This window comes from Monodelphis domestica, chromosome 4 (genome assembly GCF_027887165.1).
Source record: "Monodelphis domestica isolate mMonDom1 chromosome 4, mMonDom1.pri, whole genome shotgun sequence".
NCBI classification, from domain to species: domain Eukaryota; kingdom Metazoa; phylum Chordata; class Mammalia; order Didelphimorphia; family Didelphidae; genus Monodelphis; species Monodelphis domestica.
Genome location: NC_077230.1, coordinates 72,783,738 through 72,806,592, shown reverse-complemented (window position 1 = coordinate 72,806,592; position 22,855 = coordinate 72,783,738). Strand labels below are relative to the sequence as shown.

At 38.2% G+C, this 22,855-nt stretch overlaps 1 protein-coding gene across 6 annotated transcripts in view; it reads right to left on the bottom strand.

The window, feature by feature from the left end:
- Positions 1 to 22,855, bottom strand: part of PHLDB2 (pleckstrin homology like domain family B member 2) — a 131,842-nt gene that overhangs the window by 101,934 nt on the left and 7,053 nt on the right. For all 6 annotated transcript variants that reach the window (XM_007493652.3, XM_007493651.3, XM_001362412.5 and 3 more), the window contains exon 2: positions 1,787 to 3,132. In XM_007493652.3, the coding sequence (XP_007493714.2) occupies positions 1,787 to 3,118 (1,332 nt within the window). In that variant the 5' untranslated portion in view covers positions 3,119 to 3,132. The remainder of the gene's footprint in view (positions 1 to 1,786; positions 3,133 to 22,855) is intronic.

Here is a 22,855-nt window from a genome sequence, read left to right as displayed (position 1 = left end):
CATCCACAAGCTAAGGACCTAAAAGAAATTCACTGAGAATTGTCTTTTTCCTGTTAGTTTTCAAGGAAATGTAAATGCTTGTGGAAGAACAGGAGTGTTTGGGCTACCTCATCTAGCTTCTTCATTTTAACTATGAGAAAACTAAAGACCAGAGAGGTCAAGTGATTTGTCCCATATCACACAGTATGGCTTAGATCTGGGAATCAAACCCAAGACTGACTCCACAGGTTGTGGTTAACTGTATTCATGGCTCTTGAGCTACAGAGACTTTTGCCTTTCTCAAGGGCAGCATTTACTAAATACATTAGCAGGTTCTTGAACTGTAATAATAAGCTCTTACATTTACATAACACTTTAATGCTTGCAGTGTAATTTACATACACTAATTCATTTGATCCTTAGGTCTTTCTTCCTTTTGCTTTTGGGGATAACCAATCAGCTGTTTTCTTCCTGAAATGGCATTAATGCTGTGTGTCCTTTCTCAAAGGGCAAGTTAATGGAGTATATGAAGGCTGGCTAAAGGAGTTTTGAAGAAAGTCATTAATGTGAGGAACTATTATCTCAACCACCCTAGTGCATGCAGGCCCTCATCACATCTTGACTCAGTTACTACAAAAGCCTCTTAATTCATCTCTTGACTTTGAGTATTTCCTTACTCCAATCCTTCCTCCACATAGCTTGTGAGGCGATTTCCCCCAATTACATATCTGACCATGTCATTCTCCTACTTAATAAGCTCTAGGGGATACTCATTGCTTCTAGAATAAAATATAATCTCTTTTGTCTAGTTTTTAAAGCTTTTTCTACTTGTCCCCAATTTGTTTTTCTATCCTCATTAAATGTTATTCCTCTTTCTACACTTTATAATATAGTACAGCTAGGTGGTCCAATGGATAGAGTGCCAGGTCTGGAGTCAAGAAGACATCTTCCTGAGTTCAAATCTGGCCTCAGACATTTCTTAGCTGTGTGACCCTGGGAAGGTCATTTAACCCTGCTTACCTCTGGTTCCTCATCTGTTAAATGAACTAGAGAAGAAAATGGCAAATCATTCCCAGAAAATCCCAAATGGGGTCAAAAAGAGTGGGACATGACTGAAAAGACTCGACAACAATCCAATTGGCTTTCTCTCTATTTCTCAGGAGCCTCTGACCTCTAACTCTGTGCCTTTCTAAAGGTATTCTCCATTTCCAGAATGTACTTCCTCTTCATCTCTGCCTTACCGAGTCCCTCTCTTACTTCAAGTCATAGCTTAAAGGCTATTTTCTACACCGATCTTGTTCTATACTTCTCAAATGCTAGTATTTTCTCTCCCACACTAGTCCATTTTTATTTTGCAGATATTTTGCATGTATGAGTTACCACCTCTGATAAGTACCTTAAGAGAAAGGCTTTATTCTTTGTCTTTGTATGCTTAATATCTACTGTTATGATTAGTACATGATAGATGTGTAATAAATATTTGCTGATTAATTTTATAGATGAGAAAACTGAGGTACAAAGAAATAAAATAACTTGGTCAAGGTCTATTTGGAAAAAGTAAGGCAGGATTTGAACTAAGGTTTTCTGAGCTTCGATCTCAGCATAATCATGTCATGACTAAATCTAATGAAATAGGGAAAATAGGAAAATTTGGTAAATAAAAAAGGACAGTAGTTGCGAACACGAATCAGACTGATGAAAATTCTAGACTTTTGCACATTTTTTTGACTCTGCCTCCAAAGCAACTCAACCCCCAAAGAGCACAGAGAGCTGAAACTGTGAATACAAGTAAGAAGAGGAAAGTTACCAATCGCTCCATCTCCTGTTCCCTTAGCCTTTCTTCTCTCTGCCTCCGGTGATAATCCATCAGATCTTCTCTTCCTGAAATGGAGCTAATGCTGCTTTTCCTTTCCCTAAGGACTGGCTGTGGAGTACTGGAAGTCTGTCTGAGGCCATCCAAGTCAGTGTCATCAAACTCCATGGAGCCACGAGAAAAGTCCCTCCTGCCAGCAAATACTCTGTTGAGCTCTCCAGGAGAAATGGAATTATTAGGGCTCGTCCCTGAGAACATGATCCTGTCAAAGTCATCGGATGCACAGGATGAGGTGGAAGTCAGCAACATTTTCCTAGCCACTCGGGGGCTTGAGGGAATGCTAAGAGTCGAACTAACATATGGATTGTTGTCTGATGCGGAGTTCTTATATGGCAAAGCCCCTGAGCTTAAAGAAGAAAAATTAAGGTAATTGTCACCATCTGTTATGCTTTGAGGTAGATCCTTTTCCCCAAGTTTCTTTCTTTTGGAATTACCTAGAGAATTTCTTGGGGGCAAGCTGAGTGGCATTGGCTGGTTCTCGGCAGCTTTGTACAACCTGGGCAGTGAACGGCTGTATGCTCCCATTTGACTTAGGGAGCTTCCTGAATATTTCCTAGTTCTTAAACCAGCATTCTCAGCTGTTATCTCCTTGTGTTTTGTCATTTTGGGCTGAAGAGTCAGGCTGTCCTGAATGTTCATCTTCCTGGATTGCTTTGGGCTGGAAGGCATGCTTGTGGCTCCAGACCTCCGGAGAGGTGAGAGACCAGCATCGCCACCGGCGCTTCCATTCCACATGGTCAAGAGGGAACCTGGTGCCTTCTGGCTGTCCGACCCCCCAAGAAAGTAGACATTGTCGTGCGACTTATTCTTTGAGTTGTATTTGGAATAAGGAAGCTTACTAGCAAGCTTTAAGGACCTTTCATCCGCCCAGCCAGCACAGTGTTCAAAGTCTGCTGTCCCAAGGGGATATCCACTAAGAGAGGGGGAAGTACCTAGAAAAGGAGCGGGAGGTTTGGTGGAAATGTTTTTGTCAGTGCCATCACATAGGAACTGCTTACTTCCCTGAATTTTGGCAAAGGAGGCATTTCTGATACCAGAACCCATAGGAGATGGACTTCTTTTTGTAGATATTGGTTGTGAAAGAGTTAAGTAGGAGCCAGAGTACTCTCCATTAGTTTTAAATCTTAGACTAGAAGTGTATTTCTTCTGGTTTAGGCTATCCATTATGCCTTGGAGATTGTTTTCCAGAGAATTCACCACAAAGCCTTCCTGTAAGCTACCATTTTGTAAATCCAGTTGGTTTTGCATGTGGCTGTACTCGGCCATAATTGTGTTGAAATCTGTATTAAAAAAAAGATGAAGAAAGAGGAAGACAAATTTTATTCAACTTTAAAAAAATAAAGAAAAGTTAAATACAAGATCCAATTGACTTCTAGTTGAAAATCTTATATCCTGATTTTCAAAAACAAGCTAATAGGCTCAAACTTCTTGGTTTTATAATAAGCTCCTTGAAGGTAGGGATTGTCTTTTTCATATTTATATTCTCAATGTTTAGACAATTGGCGCTTAACAAATGCTTAGTGACTAATTTTTGCTAAAAGGCCTAAAAATTATACTGCAGATTGCAAAATAATGATAAAATGGAACAGAAATGCTTTTGTAACAATAACTAATAATAGTAATAATAATATCAAAGATGGAAAAATAGTCTCTAAACCAAATAAAAGTATTGAATTTTACTAATGCATTTTAATTAGCCTATGTCACTGAAAAACTATAACAGCTCATGGAGAAGTGACTCTTAATAATTCTACTGCAAATATTGGAAGGTATTTCCCCTTCATTCTTGGAAAGAAAATTCTTGAGGTTCCCAAATTCAATCCTTGGCAAATATACTTAGCCTTTCTTGCATGAACAAAGAGGTTTTGGAAATGACATTGATGGGTAAATGCATGGCATTCTTATTCAACAACAATATCAACAACAATGACTCAATAAAGCACTACATCAGTAAAGATAAGCCAAGAATCTCAGGAAAAAATATTTTGAGAACAATCATAACTTGTTCATTCAAAGTGGAGTATTTATTTTTAAATTTTATTTATTTAATTAATTAATTTAGAATATTTTTCCATGGTTACATGATTCATATTCTTTCCCTCTCATCCTCCCTCCCCCCTCCCATAGTCAACGAGCAGTTCCGCTGGGTTTTACATGTATCACTGATCAAGCAAAGTGGAGTATGAAAGATGGGAATTGCTCAGGGGCTGTCTCTTACATCTTAGCTTTCCATTGGTGGAGACAAAGCCTTTGTTAAGTTCTATAAACAAGTAGCTAGTTCACATTTTCTTAGGCAGAGGGTAACCTCTAGAGCAGTTAACCTGAAGCCCACAGATCCATGGATTTCAGCAGATTTGTGAACTAGAATGAAAAAAACTATATCCTTATTTTCACCAACTTCTAACTGCAATTAAACATTTCTTTCGATTATGAATGAAGGCATCATTATGAAGTGGTGAATAGGTTTCAACAGATTGCCAAAGGAGTCAATGAAACAAAAAAGGTCAAGAACTGCTCTTTAAAAAAAAAAAAAACCCTTACTTTTCAATAATGTGTATTGGCTCCAAGACAGAAGAGTGGTAAGGGCTAGGCAATGGGGGTCAAGTGACTTGCCCAGGGTCACACAGCTGGGAAGTGTCTGAGGTCAGATTTGAACCTAGGACCTCCAGTCTCTAGGCCTGGCTCTCAAACCACTGAGCCACCCAGCTGTCCCCCAAGAACTGCTCTTGAAGAACACTAAACAGTCAAACCTGTGGGACACTCTGCATTTCTAGGCTTTTTAACATCACCATTTCTGTTAGGGAAGCCATGATTCTTTCAGTTACCTTGAATTCCTCCCTCTTTTTCAACTCCTTTATCTAATCAAGTACCAAGTCCTGTGGGTCCTGCCTTTGAACTACAGTATTCCTTTTTCTCTATTCCGGTCTCTACATCCCTGGTACAAGAGCTCATTACCTTGTGGAACTGCCTCTTAACTGGCCTCCCTGCCTTCAGTCTCCAGTCTCTTACCTTCTTTCAAACATTTGGTGGTACTACAATCCTGTGCTCATTATTAGCATCAAGAGTCTATATCTGTATGTATAAAGTGTTTGGGTTTTTTTTTTCCTTTTTGGTAAACCTTCAATGAAACGTCTTCTTTTAAAAATTCCCATAGATGGGGGCAGGGAGTTAAAGAGCAAAAACCATTTAACAGTCCAAAATGAATTGGAGAAAATGGGTAGGCCTTTTATTAGATTTGGGACCTGTCTTTACCACAGTGAACACAATGACCCAGGCAATAGAGGCTTGCTGGAAATAGCAATTTTATGGGGAATTCAACAGAGAGCATGTTCTTGGAAGAAAAAAAAAAGATGTCTATCAGCTTGGGATGTCCTGGCCTGAAAAACAAGGATCCCAGACTGATTAAAAGAGAAAATAAACTTGGGCAGCTACCACCAATTCCACAGCTTTAATAAGAAACTAGGTCTATATAATAGCCTAGAACAAGAAGTTAAAAAAAAAAAGATTTTTCTCAAACAACCATAACAACTGGCTAGTGAATTTACTTAGACTAACCAACCCAAACAAACAAAAAATTAGTCATAGGACTCATTCATTTTAGAAACTCAAGGAATCTAGAAAATACTCATAAGTATTTTTCTCCAAACTCTTCCTGAATCAAGAATCCTGTTTGTCTATCATGAATCTTGCCTATGATGTCTCTAACAACAGATGATCTAGACCAGTGATGACAAACGTTTTAGAGATGGAGTGCCATGCCCACTCCCCTCCAGAGACCATGCCTCTTCCTCACTACATGCTGAAGGTACTCCCTGACCTACCCTTACCCCACACAGGGTAGGAAACTTTCCTACTGGGCTGCTAAGTGGAGGGGCGAGTGAAAAGAGGAATGTCCTCAGCAAGTGTAGAAAGGAGGATGGGAATGGTCCAAGCACTCAGATCCCCTCCAACTCTGCTGCCTGTGAGTCACCTTCCTTAACCTGGTGCTCCCCCATTGGCTGCTAGGCAAAGGGCAGGGGATGTGAGGGCTAGGGGAGTAGCTCTGCCCCAGTCCCTCTGCCTTTCTAGTAACTGAACTCTGGTGGTGGTGGTGGTGGGGGGGGGGGGGGTTTGGGAGAGTGGCTGAGTGCCCACAGAGAGCTCTCTGCATGCCATTTTTGGCACCTATACCATAGGTTTGTCATCACTGAACTAGATTCTAGGGAACTTACTGTCCATTTAAAATAATCAATTTCACTGTTGGACAGCTCCAATTATCATCATGTTTTTTTCTTTATTTTGAGCCAAAACTTGTCTGCATGTAACTATCACACAGTAGTATTAGCTCACCCCTCTAGGGTAAACCCTCCCAGGAGTCAGAACCATCAACATCTGTAGAAACATGAAGAAGGCAAAGAAGTTCAAGGCAGGATTCATGGAAGACAGATGTGAGTGGTACTGGAACCTAGCAGCAATATGGCCCATGGCCCACAGCTACCCAAAAGTAGATTTAAAACTGACATTCGTCACGTGCACATGTTTTAATGTTACTCATTTTCATCTACTGCTTTCCAACTGACTCAGAAACTATAACCATTAATAAAATTCTGTTACATAAAAGAATTCCTACCAAAAATAGTGAACATATAAAATAATTTTTATTAATATTTACTTTTCTTTTAAAATTTAAAACAATGATTTTCTAATTAACTAATAATTTTATTAATATTTCAATCTGTTTGATTTACTTTGGACCTTGGGTCATGAGCAACATTACATACAGTAGAGCAGTGAGACCTCATTTGGCAAAATCCAAGACTGGAATGAGGATCCCAGTACAAGTTCTGCTTCTGCTACTTAGGACCTTAGGCGATCTTGGGCAAATTGCTTTATAAATCTTCCCACTCTTCCTAAGGACATTGACCTAGATTTATGTGTGAACACTGATGTATATACTATTGCTGCATTTGTTTTAATGCATGAATCCTTGTGAGGATATGATCATTATTGTTTATGCTTGATGTTCCAAGTAAATTGTTACATTTAATGTATGCGCAATCATTTTGAGTGGCTGGGTTGGTGTACATAGAAGTGTAGTGGTAGGGGCTCGAGAACCAAAGTGGTGAGTATGAAGAGTATATTCCCTTATAACAAAGTCATCTCTAACACTCTTGAAGAAAGTTTGAGTTTAGCACATAATTGTGGATGGCCTTTCTGTGGGAACCTAGACTTGCCACTGTCAGGGCAAGTTGGAGTAAGCAAAATCACTGGGACACTGAGTAGGTGACTCCCATACTCTTTGTGAGAATTGTGAGGTCCTACAGTGTGGGTAGGGATACTTTAGGAACACATTGCACAAACAGGGTGAGAAGAACAAATTTAACATTCAAAATGTTCATGGCTATGTAGCTTTTCCTTTCTTGCCACTTCAAACTCTACAGTACTAAGCCATAATATAATAGATAAAAAACATAAAAATCCAGTGTGGAAGGGCATCTAGATGACTCAGTGGATAGAGAGACAAACATGGACACAAGAGGTCCTGGGTTCAAATCTGGACTCAGAGACTTCCAAACTGTGTCACCATGAGCAAGTCACTTAACCCCCATTGCCTAACCCTGTCTGTTCTTCTGTTTTGGAATCAGTATTTAGTATTGATTATAAAACAGAAGATAAGGGCGTAAAAATTACAATGAATTAATATGTTGACTCCAGAAAACAGAACCATAGAGGAGTAGAGACCAAATTCCACACAAACTGGGTATAGTAAAAGAATCAAATGATAGGAGCAATGAAAAATGAATGTATATGTCATGTGTGTATGTAGGTGTAATCATGGGGGAGAACCATCTGACTTAAAGTTGGTATAATATTGGGACAAAGGAACCATATAATCAAACCATCTTTCCTAAGGACACAGCTTTTACCACATCATTGTCCCATTTAAAAACTTCTTAGCCTGATGCAATGAATCACTCTAGGAGAAAGAAGATATGGGGTCTCCTCCTGGCTCCACTACTTAAGGGACTCTGGAAAATTTGGGTAAATGGCTTAATTTCTTTGAGTCTCAGTATCCTTACTTGGAAGCCTAAATTCAAACCCAGGTTTTGTGACTCCATATCTAGTATCATCCTTCTATTGCACCAGGTAGTCTCTCACTTATTCACGGACTCAAGTATTTCAGCTTATTGAACCAGAAGGAATAGATATCTAGACAATTTGGTGATTTGTTGAAAATCATATAGCTTATCGGTGATAGAACTGGGATTTCCAAAGTATTCTTCTCACTTCAAATCCATTGCTCTTCCCATCATGCACACTGCCTCTCAAGTGATCAAGCTACAAGTATCTGTTTGTAGCCACTGTATTCCAGGTACTGTGGTAAAAATTGAGGATAGAAGTGCAGAATGCCTCTCTACAACATAAATAGGAAGTTAATAAACATATAGAAAGTAGACGCAACACTCTGCTAGGAGCTTTTGGTTAAGGACATTTGAAATCAACCAAATGGACAAGTACGGTAGCTCTGTTCTTATTCCATATGAATAATAAAAGGTAATAGACTTGTTTTATAATATTGAAATAAGTGTCTGACTGAAAATACTTTATTTCAGCTATGGGTGAAGAGAGTTTTCTGGTTTTTAAGCAAAATAATTCAGATTTGACTACTGCTTGTCTATAGCTATTATAAAGGTGAACAAAGCATCTTGATTAGTGATTGAAAATGAGAATTATCATTAGTCATACCATACTTTGAGAATTTTTAACCAAAATATAGACTCATTAATAACATTATTATGGTTGTTGTTTTGTGTTGTAAGTATGAAGAAAGAATAAAATGTCTTATCTCTACAGAAAAAAAAAAGAAAACAACCAAATGTTTCCTTCCTTCCCAAGGCACTTAGCCTTTTAAAACAGGAGAATGCAAACCATAACAACACTTCTTCAGTTTTAGGAGGGCTATCTAGCTGCTCTTCCTTGATTTTTCCAGGCCCAGACACTCACAGGGCTAAGTTCTTCCATAAAAGGCTATTTTAAACAATGAAACCAGCTGAACACACTGCTACATTCCCCCAGCTATTCAAAATGACTCTCATCCCCAAAAATGCACATCGGGCAAAATTACCAATTCTGTTTAAAAATTTTATCATTTGTATGAGAGCACAAAACCACAAAAGCATATGAAATGAACCATTACTAATAAATTTGGTTTTGTATCCCTTACAACCTAGCTCAAGCCATCTATCCATCCAGTTGCTAAATCTTGTCATTTCTTTCTCTAAAACAGCATTCCATGTTCAATCTCTGCACCAGCCACTGGCTGGCCCCCATGCCTTGAATATTCTCTCTTTCTGACTTCCTATTTTCTGACCTCTAGGAATCACTGGCATCCTTTAAATCTTCCTGCCTACACCTAGAAGGCTTTTATCTTCCAATTACTCATTTAGCTGAGAGGTACCAATTTATGCACACTTTCTCTTCCCCATTACAATAGAAGTTCCTGGTTGCAGGCATGGGCTGTTTTCACTTTTGCTTTGTAACTCTAACACTTAGTACAGTGCCTGAGGTACAGAGTGAGTGCTTAATAAATGGATTCTTATTCCAAGCATTGAGATGGGAAGTCCTGGATTCAAATTTGACCTCAGATGCTTCCCATCTGTGTGACTCTGGGCAAGTCACTCAACCCCAATTGCTTGGCCCTTAGCACTCTTCTGCCTTGGAACCAGTAATAATTAGTAGAGGTTCTAAGATGGAAGATAATAGTTATTAAAAATAAATACGTAAATAAATGCTTCTTGTTAATTACCTAGATACCCAAACATAAACCACATGAATTTAGTTGAGTATATCACTAAATCTATTTTATATATGTAGACATCAAAGCATTTATTTTGGTTCTAGTTTTGGGACTATAACTAAAGTTAAACAAAGGTAAGCTGACCCAAAATGGGCATTGTTAAAAAGCAACATAAGATTTTTTTCAACTCTAAAAGTCTATGATTAGAAGAATTAAGAGTCTCTGGAATTAAGAGTCAGGAAGACTGGGATTCAAACCATACTTCTGATATTCATCGTCCAAGTGACCATGGACAGTCGGTTTAAGCTCTCTGAGCCTCAAACAATTCTCAGGACTCAAATGGTTAATAATAAATCTCTTTTGACATATTCATTAGGTCAATGTTTCTTGAACATATCTAGATTTTTCAATGAACAATAGCAGCAACAACAATAATAGTGATAGCTAATATTTGTGATATTGTTAAGTCATTTAGTCACATTCAACTTCTTGATCCCAAGGACCATAGGTATCTTTATGGAGTTTTCTTACCAAAGATATTAGAAATATTTGCCATTGCCTTCTCCAGTGGATCCAGTGGATTGATTATTTCTCAGTCTTTTGGATAAGATCAGGTGCAGTGGATCCCATGGACCCTTTAGTCAGGCAATCGGAGATGAAGTGACTTGCCCAGGATCACATAGCTACAAGTGTCTGAGGCTGGATTTGAATTCAGATCTTCCTGACTCTAGGGACAGCATTCTATCCATGGAGTCACCTAACCAACTGTCTCTTAGTCATATAAAGGTTAAGTGACTTGCTCAAGATTACATAACTAGGAAATACCTGAGACTGGGTTTGAACTCAAGTCTTCCTGACTCCAGATCCAGGACTCTTAACTACTGAGCCACAGCTGCCTCTAAGGTAACATTTCTATAGTATTTTATGGTTTGCAAAGTCTTTTATTGTATTTCATTTGACCCTTACAACAATCTTGTGAGATACGTGCTACTATCTTATTACACCCATTTCATAGAAGAGGAAACTGAAGCTGAGAGAACTTAGGCTATAGGGATCTTAGGTCACACAGCAAGTAAGCATCTGGGTCATCTTCCAAGTTCAGTGGCCAGAATCCATTCCCTTTACTATCTTTCACTGCAGTGTATTTATGGTTTTATTTTGTGGTTGGGGTTCCGGATGAGTTTGCTCTTACAACAGTGACCAGTCTCGATTGTGTTTTGCATGAAAATAAAAAGAAAAATATTTAACATTAATAATAATTTTTTAAAAAGAACACATTTTCTCTTACATCTTCAGCCCCTTGGAACCTTTAGTTTTCTTCAATGCTCTGCTCAGGTATCCCACACCCTGCTCTTCCCTCCTCCCCCACCTTAATCTTGTTATCTTGTTTTTCTCTTCTCACAATGCCTGCTATTTTTTGGTTGTGGGATTCCTGCTATTAGTACTGAGTTCCGAAGAGGCCAGATCTAAGTGCAAATGTAATTAGGATCACCTTGTCACATTCCAGGTAATTAGATCTGTGCTCCTCTCCTTCCCCCATCCTGGGAATAAACTGATAAAGCATTCATTCCTTTCTGCTTTCCTAACTTCTTAGGTCCTAGACTTGAAATGTTTTAGACTTCCTATGTAAAGTCTTACGTAGTTAACACTTGAATCCTCCCTCTACAGGAGACCTTTGTGCCTTTCTTGCAAATGGAGGAGTCCTAAGGGCTCCGCTGTGTTTGTGTGTTGCATATAGACTCAGAGAACAGGCTTGACAAAGAGAGGAAACCAGTGGCCATATGGTGCCCATCTGAAGCACCAAAAGGAAAACACACACCGATGAAGTTAAAATGTGTGGGAACGTTTTACTTTATTTTCTAATACAACTGATGGCTTTGGGGTTTGTTTTGTTCTGTCCAGGCCTGTCAATTGCATTGGTGTAAAGCAGCTTTTCTCAAACTTCTGGGTCTTGGGACCTTAGACGTAAAAACTGAGGCTATCAAAGACCTTTGACAACAACAGCAGGACAGGCAGCAAGAGTAAATATTTCTATAACATTTAAAGATTTGTGAAGCTCTTTACAGATTATCTCATTTTATTTTCACAATAACCTTGTGCTTTTGTCTATATGGGTTATAGCTGTGCTTAACCATGTTAGAAATTAAAATCGATGCTTAGAATAGCGACATTAATTCATTTAAGGCCGCAATAAGACAAAAAATGTTAACGTAAATAACATTTTTGTGAAAAGAAAAACTTAAAAAAAATGAGCGAGAAGAGTAGTATTGTTTTACATATTTTTACAAGTCTCCATGATATCTGGTTTAATAAAAGACAGCTGGATTGTCTTATCTGCTTCTGCATTCAGTCTGTGGTGATATATTGTTTTGATTGAGGCAGATGAAGAAAATTTAGCTTCACAAAGATGTGTAGTTGGAAAGGGGGTAGAATTTTAATAGGCTAATCGTGTTTTAGTATTGTTATGAAAAAAAGCTTGGGTCTCACAGGCCCCCTGAAAGGGGTCCCCAGACTACACATACACATGAATCATTGGTATAGACAACTCTTGATGGGGCAATTGCTTCTACCAATGCAGATGGGACGCTGTTCTTGGATTTTTAGTATTAGATAACTGGCTTGGGGAAGGAAGTTGAGAAAGGGTCTGGTATCAGAGGAAGGGACCTAATCCAACTCTTTCTGACTCTGGAACGGGCTTTCTATTGATTAACCAGCCAAAGGCTACATCCTTCCCACATCAAAAAATGCTGCAGACAGGAAGGGATCTTTAAAAGATACTGTGTGCTCAGAAAACACACAACCACCACCACTATGGCAGCAGCAACCACAGTAACAACAACAATCAATATAAATAAGATATTTTTTAATGGAAGAAAAGACTTTTTAAAAATAAATCATAGGAGGGGGCAGCTAGGTAGCTCAGTGGATTGAGAGCCAGGCCTAGAGATGGGAGGTCCTAGGTTCAAATCTGGCCTCATACACTTCCCAGCTGTGTGACCCTGGGCAAGTCACTTGACCCCCATTGCCTAGCCCTTACCACTCTTCTGCCTTGGAGCCAATACACAGTATTGACTCCAAGACGGAAGGAAAGGGTTTTAAAAAATAAATAAATAAATAAATAAATCATAGGGGGCAGCAAGCAGCCCAGTGGATAAAGAGCCAGGCCTAGAGATGGAAAGTCTTGGGTTCAAATATGGCCTCAGACACTTCCTGGCTTGCATGACCCTGGACAAGTCACTTAACCCCCATTTCCTCACCTTTACTGTTCTTATGCCTTGAAACTAATACTTAGAATGGATTCTAAAATGGAAGGAAGAGTTTGTAAAAAAATGAATCCTATAATGGTTTCTACTCAAATGCTATCCCTTTCAACCTTTTTTTACTAGTAATTCCTTTCAAAGTGCATCTGTCAAATATACAATCTAGTAATTCTTAGTAAAACATTACTTTCAAAACTCTAAGTCTCGTCCTATGCATTTGAACTAAGCATGAACACCCTAACTTCTGTGACTTGGGATTTATGATAAGGAAAACAAATTCAGGCACAATGCAAATAATCTATTAAAAATCTCACTTTTCTCCTCCTGACTCAGAGGGATTTTTTTTTTTTAATTCTTACGTTCCATCTTAGAATCCATACTAAATATCAGTTCCAAGGCATAAGATCAGTTAGGACTAGGCAACGGGGGTTAAGTGACTTGCCTAGGGTCACCTAGCTAGGAAGTGTCTGAGTTCAGATTTGAACCCTGGACCTCCCATCTCCAGGTCTGGCTCTCAAGACAACTGAGCTATCTAGTTGTCCTAACTCAGAGTTATTTTAAGGCCCAGTCTACACAGCTGCCCCAAACTAAATCACTGGGGAAATGGGGTCGGGAAATCCATTACCTAGATTCAGTATTGTTATTTCATTTTGTCCTGTACATACTGGGTCTGAAGAAGACTCAACCCATTAGAAAATATAATATAAATAATGCCATTATTATTATATCATATCATAATAAGAATATCTACCATTTTAAGGTCTGCAAATCACTTAATGAAAATAATCTCATTCTATTTTCAAAATGACCCTGAGAGATAATAGCTACAGTTACTATCATTCCTTATTATATAGTTAAGAAAACTGAAGTGACTTGCCCAGGGTCACAGTGTTAGTAATTGATTATTATAGAGCCTAGATAGTAACCAAAAAATCCACTTTAGATAGTTACTTTTGGGAAGTGAGTTTTTAAAAGGTTAAAAAAAAATGAAATAAAAAATAATAAGATTGACTACAACTCTGTGGTCAAAAACAACAAAAAACATAGAAGAATCATAAAATCCACATAAGTAGTATTATATTATGTTAACTTCGAATATACATTTTAGGGGTGTGAGATTAAAATATGTAAATAGAAGATGTTTACAGGCACATTTACAGCCTTTTTTGCACTGTGTCGTTTCATTTTCCATGCTGTTTTTAAATTTTCTTATTCTTTTCTTTATAGAAATAAAAGTTTAAATACTCAAATGAATCCCAAATCTCATCATTCTGAATGTTCCCTCCACGGTGAGTATTGTCACATGTCTTCCTAACTGGTGTGACTCTTGTCCATTTTCCCCCCAATATTCATTTCCGTGCTGGAAGACTGCTTTGGTTTTTCCTGGTATTGCCAAGATACCAGGGATTAACTCTGGCTGTCTACCTGACATCCCTTGCTCTTGCCATGTGTCCAGTCCATTTTCTATTTCTGTCATGCAACTCCTGGATGACATTCTCTAATCCTGTTCTTCTCTGGAGTTAGTCATTGGTCAAATGCTACAAGCCACTCACACATGTTCTTTCCATTGCCTTCTGTGTGATATTTATGCCTTCAGAGGCAGTGATGTTTACATCTACAACCATATAACATCACCAGTATGTCAGAACTGAAAAAAAAAATAGCCTTTTGGCTTTATGAGGATCTTTGAGGTCAAATAAAGGGTCTGGAATTCTGTCTCCCCTCAGGCTTGTTCTCCTTCTCTTTAATTCTCTACTTAGTTCACTGTCCATCTGTAGTGCATGTCCCAGACACACATACTGTTGGACAAGGGCTAATCTAGTCTCCAAGATCTATAGTCTCCACCCAAATGGAATCTGGGAAATGGAAGTCATTGGATTTTTTTTTTAATCATCCACCAATTTGCCAAACCCCTTTGAACAATTAACAGATATTTTCTGATATGTCCTGGGGCTTGATTTAATCAGCACGGTGGTATCTTCAAAGAGGAACACTGGGAAGACCTCATCATCTACAGAGAAAATCCCTTCAATTTGGACTTTTTGTTGGATTTCCTCTTGCACAGTGGCAAATTCTTTTGCTGAACACACACATTCCTTTTCTATGCCTTACCTTATGACCTAATATCAAAGGTCAACTAAATAGTGTTGTTTCTAATTTTATATTTTCCTAGAGATCAGAATATGAATGGGAGACGATTTGCTGGAAAAGAGCTTGAAACCTAATGCTTTGTTCTATAGAATGATTTTTTTTTTTGTAGTCACGAGATAATTCCAATGTAATCTTGTATTTTCTATATCTTACAGCTAATTGTCAGATGCTAAGGAAGTGGATAAAGCAAGAGGAAGACTCAGTCTTCCTGAGTTCAAATCTAGCCTCAGACCTTTACTGGCTGTGGGACTCTGGGCAGGCCACTTAACCCTGTTAGCCTCAGTCTCCTCATCAGTAAAATTAGTTGGAGAAGGAAATGGCAAACCATTCCAGTATCTTTGCCCAAACTCTGAATGGTGTCACTAAGAGTTGGACACAACAGATATGACTGAACAACAAAATAGTAGTTCATTTTGAATATCACTTGCTGAAGACTTATTGGTCTCTACAAATATTGCCATCGAGGATGTTCTCCATTCATATCTACATGACTAAACAATTTTGTATGGGTGGGATCCTAGGTATATAGATCAGTAATATTGATGTTTTCTTGGCCAATATTAGTAAATCTGGACTTTTTCCATGCTCTATCTTGCTCTCCTTGAAATATCTTAGATAGGAATCCAGCAATACCTACAAAATGTATTGTTTTCAGCATGAAGATACAGACATATATGCTTAATTATATATGCATCATTAATCCACTCTGGCTGCTTTTCTTATATTCCTTCTATTTAGTACCATTTTCTCAAGAAATTTAGGAAATGCAATATTAGGGTTTAAAAGTGCCACTTTTTTAATTGATAAAACAGTTTGCAAGAAACTTTAAATAGAAGTTTACATATTCCCACAAGGGTATATACTCACACATATGAATGGATGAGTGGATACTTAAAACTTTTTCCATTCATTCATCGAGGTAGCACAGGTTGTACCACATGAAACATGCATGGCAACGGGCCTATGGGGGCCATCTCACAGAGGAGGTGCTGAGCTCTTCTGGAGGTTTCAAGGTATTCTTTGGACCCTGAGGAGTAAATAGTCCCTTCGTCCTTCTCCTCTGCAGCAAGAAGGTAAGATGCCTTTCTAACATGAGTTAGAAAAGAGAAATAACTTCACCAAAAGCTCTTACTTCAATTCTCTAGGACATGAGCAAGTAATTCTACCAGGAGGGATGGGGAGGGGGTCCATTCTTCCCTGACCCAAGCCATATTGCACCTATGAGCATTATAGCAAAAGTATGTATCTTGCCTAGAAAAGCCCGAGACTGGACCTCAGGGCTCTGGCTGCCTCTTCTCCTTTACCTGATTATAGCAATGTTTGTATGACTATGTATGTGCAAATGTATATATACTGTGTATATACACCGGGCCTGGGATCAGGAATACTTATTGGCTGAGTGACCCTGGGCAAGTCATTTAAGCTCTAACTGCCTCAGTTTTATCATCTGTAAAGTGAAAATTAAAATAGCACCTACTTCCCATAGTTGTTGTGAGGATAAAATGAAATTATTTTTGTAAAATGCTTTGTGAATCGTAAGCATCAAAAAATGCTAGTATTGTTATGTTACATTATATATGTAAATATACACATATTTTTCAGTAATTGGGAAATGATAATTTTAGTCTTGAAAATTAAAATGTGGGTATTCTTTGTGTCTTCCCCTATTTCATTCTTTCATCTAATATTTTTATTATATATATAATATTTTATGTATTCTATTTTAATTATGTTATATATTATTTATTTTAAATTTTTTTAAATTTGAAAATTTGAAAAAACTAATTATTTTACAATATATTAATTATATATTATATATTAATATATATCATATATTAATATATATAATATTTTTTAGCATTACACTTCCTCAGGGATCTTCTAAATTGCCAAAATTGTAATACACTGTGAAAAGAGTTAGGAAGCCTGGCTTGCAGGTTCAGCTCTTCCACCAGCTATCAAAAAGCAATGAATAAGTGCTTGTTCTGTGTCAGGTATTATGTTAGGCAAGAGGGATAAAACAGGGGGGATTTATACCAGGAATGCAAGGATGGTTCAACATTAGGAAAACCATCCACATAATCGACCATATTAACAAGCAAACTGACAAAAATCACATGATTATCTCAATAGATGCAGAAAACAAGTCCTGCTCTAGTTGTGTGAGTCTAAGCAAGTTATTTCCCTTTGCTTACAGGGACTCTTTCTAAAAAAAAAAAAAAGAATGGAACCTCGTAATCTTTCAGTCGCCTTCTTCCTTGAATATCCTATGTTTTTATGCATTGTGTTCATCATTTTCACTATCATTATTTCTATTTTCTCTTTTAAATTGTGGTCTTCAAAGTAACTACATATGACCATTGGTTGTTCACTAACTCTTGTAGTATTAATGTTCATAACACGACAAGGTTTGTGCTTTTTTTCTAGTTAAGTAATTGGTTATAAACGGTTAATGAAATCTAGATGTCTGCCCAGGATATTTCATCATTCCACAGGTTACTTTTTTTTTTCTGGTCTCACATGAGGGAGGTAGAGTGAATTTAAAAAGTCTGAGAAATACTACATTAGTCTAAATGGTTGCATATTCACATTGTTAACAGAGGTTAAGTTTTATACTGAAAAACAATGGATGAGATTCATATTTCACTTTTGTCATTGGTTACAGCACCTCACGGTGCCTAGCGTACAACAGGAATTTAATAAATGTTTGTTGATTGATCGATTTCAGTTTCCTACTCAATCCATCCATTAGCAGCTGAGAGAGATGATAATAATTGGTGGCTAAGGAAAACACCAGTATTTTTAGCCATAGTCTCTTTTAAAGTAAATTCCAAACTCCATATCCATCTTTATCCCAAGTTCTCCAAACAACCTCAGTTGATGCTCTGCCCTCTTAACTCCCTCTCTGCAAACATACCCCTCCAGCTTCACAAATCCTTCAATTCTGAAAAAATCTCGTCCACCCCCATTTGGCAAACAACTCCATCTCAGCAAATAACCCTAGACCCCATCTTTGCAAACAGCCTCCTCTCTACAAATATCCCTTCCTACACACAGCTTTGCAAACATCCCAAACAGTCTTTAAATATTGCTGAAGGTCCCCCATGTCCTCCCCTCAGACATACGCCCCCCACTCTAGCTTCCTGAACTCCGTTCATTTACTTTAAACTTCCTCCTTTTAAAAAAAATTACATCCCCTGGGAAAGAGACTAAAAAAATAATGATTTGCTAGGAAATAGTGTCCTTGTTGTAAATGCCCCTTCGGTCCCTTCCACTGCTTCCTTTGAAGGGGATGCTAACTGGTGAAGCCATAGATAATTAAATTCTGGTTAAATTGTTCAAATACTCTCAGCACAGAGATAATGCTTTTCTATCAAAGAAAAACCCAAAATATGTAGATCCATAATGAAATGAATGCTTGTTTTTAAGCCAATTGAGACGATGTTAAAGTACAAGAAGGAAGGGGTGAAGGACATGTTTTCCCCCTTGCAGATGCCCTATCTATTAGCAGTCATAAATTGTATTGCATTCCCTTTTGTCTCCTCCTTGAGAAAGCTGCCTATGGAGGCAGCTGATATCTCTTCGCTGGCAACAGGCATATCCTCAAAACCCTCCATAAGTCTAAAATAATCAAGAAGAGAACCAAAACCTTCATCTGGTGCCAACCAGACTAGTATGGCAAGATTATGATATGCATAAACTTAAAGGTTTTCACAACAAATGATGAGATAGATGTAAGAGCCATATCTTGATGCCCTCTGTTAATGATAGAAATAATGCCGCAAAGAAGAGAAAGACAAATTTTGGTACATGATGTTTAAGAAAGAGCTCTGGTCGGGGCAACTAAGTGGCTCAGTGGATTGAGAACTAGGCTTAGAGATAGAAGGTCCTGGGATCAAATCTAGCCTCAGATACTCCCTGCATGACCCTAGGAAAGTTATTTAACTCTCATTACCCTCTTCTGCCTTGAAACCAAAAAAGACATTATCGATTCTAACATGGAAGGTAAGAGTTTAAAAAAAGAGTCTGGTCAAAATGTTTTCCTCTAAGAAATTCTGAGGAGAGCAGAAACACTAGATAGTTAACCATCAAGATCATTAATCCATATGTACCAGAATGTAGAATAGTAGCAAAAAAATGGGCAAACTACTTTTCACATTTTATTTGCATTAAATAATAATCTCCAGTTAGGATGTGGGGAAAAAAAACAAATAAAAAATAAAAATAAAAGGAACTAAAAAACACAGAATGAAATGTAGAAAAAGTATTAGCTGTGGAGTTGAAGGATTGGAGTTGAAGGGTTTCAATACTACCTCCGATGCTTAAAACCTCTATGACCTTGGATAAATCACTTAATCACCCCGGATCTCACATTCCTTATCTGCAATATTAGACTAGACAAGATGGTCCTAAGGTCCCTTCCTAGTTCTAGATCTATGATACTGGAAGAGCTTTTTTCTTCAAACGTAATAGATTCTATGAAACTAGGAGATCACTTGCTATCATGAAAACAAAGAGGTTAGGAGTATGAAGAAAGGAGAAAGAGGTGATCTAGCTGGGAATCTGACCTTAGTTTTCCAAAGAGTCAGGTTTTTGTAATATTTTACAAAGTATTTCTTTATACCAGCTAGCCTGGGGCATCTAGGTGGTATAGCAGACAGAGTGCCAGGCTTAGAGTCAGTAAGACTCATCTTTCTGAATCCAAATCCAGCCTCAGACATTTACTACTGGTGTGATCCTCTCTAAGTCACTTAACCCTGTTTGCCTCAGTTTCCTCATTTGTCAAATGATCTGGAGAAGGAAATGGCAAACCAATCCAGTGTCTTTGCCAAGAAAATCCCAAAGAGGGGTCATAAAGAGTCAGACATTACTGGAAAACAATTATGCAACTAGGCTTGGCATCAGTCATTCTAAGATCATTAAAGTAATACTAAATACCTAAATTCCCACATGTTCTAACATTCGGTGACCTATAATATAAGCATATTTATTTATTTCAGGTAGCACATAAGTAATATTAATTATATTACTTTTTAATTTTTAATTAATATTAATTATTTTATATTAATCAATTTAATAATAATTAATAATAAATAATTAATTTTTAATAATTAATATTACTTATGTGCTACCTGAAACAATACATCCTGCAGAACTGCAAGACCTTAAAAAATTATTTCCCATATATTCATGCTGAATATATAAGGTTGACATATTAGAATATCTTTAAAATAAATTTATTACATTATAGATTGGGTGCTGAAAGTGACCTCAGAAGCCATTCATTCATTCATTCATCTATTCCAAAGTTTGCATCTTATATATGAGAGAACTAAGGCCTAGCAAGTTTAAGTAACTTACCTAAGGTAACACATACTGTATGGGTTAGAAGTAGAATTTGAATCCAGGTCCCTTAGGCTGCAGAGCTAATCCATTTTCCAATGCAAAGATTCCTCTTTGCTTTGTGAAACTTATAGAAGTTTATATGGTGGACAATTTGTGATTCCATATACCCTGGAATGCCAATAATTTTAGTGCCAGGCTTGCCAATTTTCCTATGCTGAGCTGACTAAAATTCTATAATTTTCCCAGATATTCCTGACTCTCTATTCTTGTCAAGATTTAGGAGATTCTGCTCTAGTGCCCTGCAGGTAAACTGGTTGTTGAACCTGCTCCTGCTTCTCTAAAATGTAATTGATTATTGAACCTTACAACAACCCTGGGAATTAGGTTCTATCCCCATTTCACAGATGAGGAAACTGAGGCAGACAACGGTTGAATGGCTTACCCAGGGTCACAGTAAGTGTCTGTGGTTAGATTTTAACTTACTCCCTCTAAACTCCAGATCCAGTGCTCTACCTACTGCACCTAGCTGCCCCACTGGGTCCTGTCTGCAATGTATACTTTTATGGAATTCCCTAGGCTACTGAGAAATTAGGTGACTTATCCAGAGTGACCTCGCTAGTATGCGTCACAGAGTGAACCTGAACTCATGTCTTTATGACTTTGATTGCCACTAGGAAATACTTCCTTTCTTGGGAACTTTAAAGTGCAAAATAAATGCCAATTATTAAAATCATTTCTCAATTTGTAGCCTCCTTTTTACGTGCTTCTTTGTTTACCAGCAAGTTTACCACATGGTGGCGCCAGAGAGGAGAAGCTGAAATTGGCTTTTCATCAATAAACACTTGTTCAGTTGAGTAGGTCCTGACTTGGGATCAATTTCACCTACTCACTCCTCTAAAGAAGGGCTGCTGGCAAAAGAGGAAAAGGAAAACGACAACATCCGGTGCATGTTGACCTGGATAATTGAGAGCTGGCATTGGAGATGAAATTGATTGTCAGACTGAAATCTGGAGGGGCAGCTACTGCTCTCAGCCTGTGGCATTCTCAGACCATGGTAAATTTTTTCATCATGGTATCCTGGGAAAGCGGCAGGGCTGCACAGCTCATGCTAATGTGATACGTTACGGATATCTCATTCAACACAGTGTATATGCTGCATTTCGCTATGCATTCCCAGAACCTATAATTCCCTGGACCCTGCTGTGGAAAAAACTTTGCTTCTGTTAATGGTTAGGCAGGGACTTGAGCTAGCCAGAAGGCAGTTAGACTCTCATCTCCCATTCCACAATACATATCTCAGTCTCCCCCATGTCTAGGCTGGCCCTGAAAGGATGCAAGGCTTGGCTTTCTTCCCACTTTACCCTGCCTTGGTTTTAGCATAGGCAGAACATAGGTCAAGGCAACTGATCTTCCAGCCACCAGATTTTTGTTTTTTGTATTTTTGTTCTCTGAGTGAGGCCATGTGGCCAGACCAGCCAAGGACAGCTTCACATACAACAAAACAAAACAAAACCAAAAACCACGCTCTAGTAATGTGGATGAAAGGGAGAAACTGGAGGGAAATACCGTCAGTGTGGTAGGGTCCCTTCCAGCTCTAAATCTATGATTCTATAATATTTTTAAGGTCTACAAAGCCCTTTCTTCACATCAACCCTGCAAAGTAGGCAGAACAACTGTTATTATGTTAGGCTTAGACCAGAAAGAGAAATAATTTCCCCAAAGTTCCATAGTTATTAAATTTCTACCCCCCAAAAGCTGAAAGGATAAGTTGATTAAACCTATATTTCAAGTTGCAATGCATCTATAAATCAATCCCTTCTTTCCTTTATCCCTCCACTCTCTTCCCTCCATTTGCTCTCTTCTTCTCTCCTTCTTTTGCTCCCTCCTTTTTTTCTTCTTTCCTTTCTTCCTCCCTCCTTTTCTTTCCCTTCCTCCCTCCCTCCCTCTCCCTTTCCTTCTTTCCTCTCTTCCTTCCCTCTTTCTTTCTCTAACCCTTCCTTCCTTCCTTCCTTCCTTCCTTCCTTCCTTCCTTCCTTCCTTCCTTCCTTCCTTCCTTCCTTCCTTCCTTCCTTCCTTTTCTGTAATAGATGGCGGCTCATCCTAGTTGTAAGGTGGCTGGGTTCTCAAAGACTATGCCAAAGGAGCACAAACTCTGGAGCACCCTACTCAGCTCAGAATGTTTCAGGTAGAGGCCATGCAGTGATATAGGAAAAATCCTTGGGCAAGTCACTTATCTACTTTGGGACTTCATTTCACTTGTAAAATCCAAAGTTTAACTAAGTGTCCTCTAATGTCACTTTTAGTTCATATTCTATGATCCTCTAACTACGTCTATTTTACAAGGACCAACCTAAACTAAGTTCTGAAAGACATCACCAGAAAGTTTGCCATTAGGCAATGATTTTGTCCAAGGCTACTAGATTGTGCAGTGAACAGAATTCTGGACCTGTAGTCAGGAAGATCTGATTT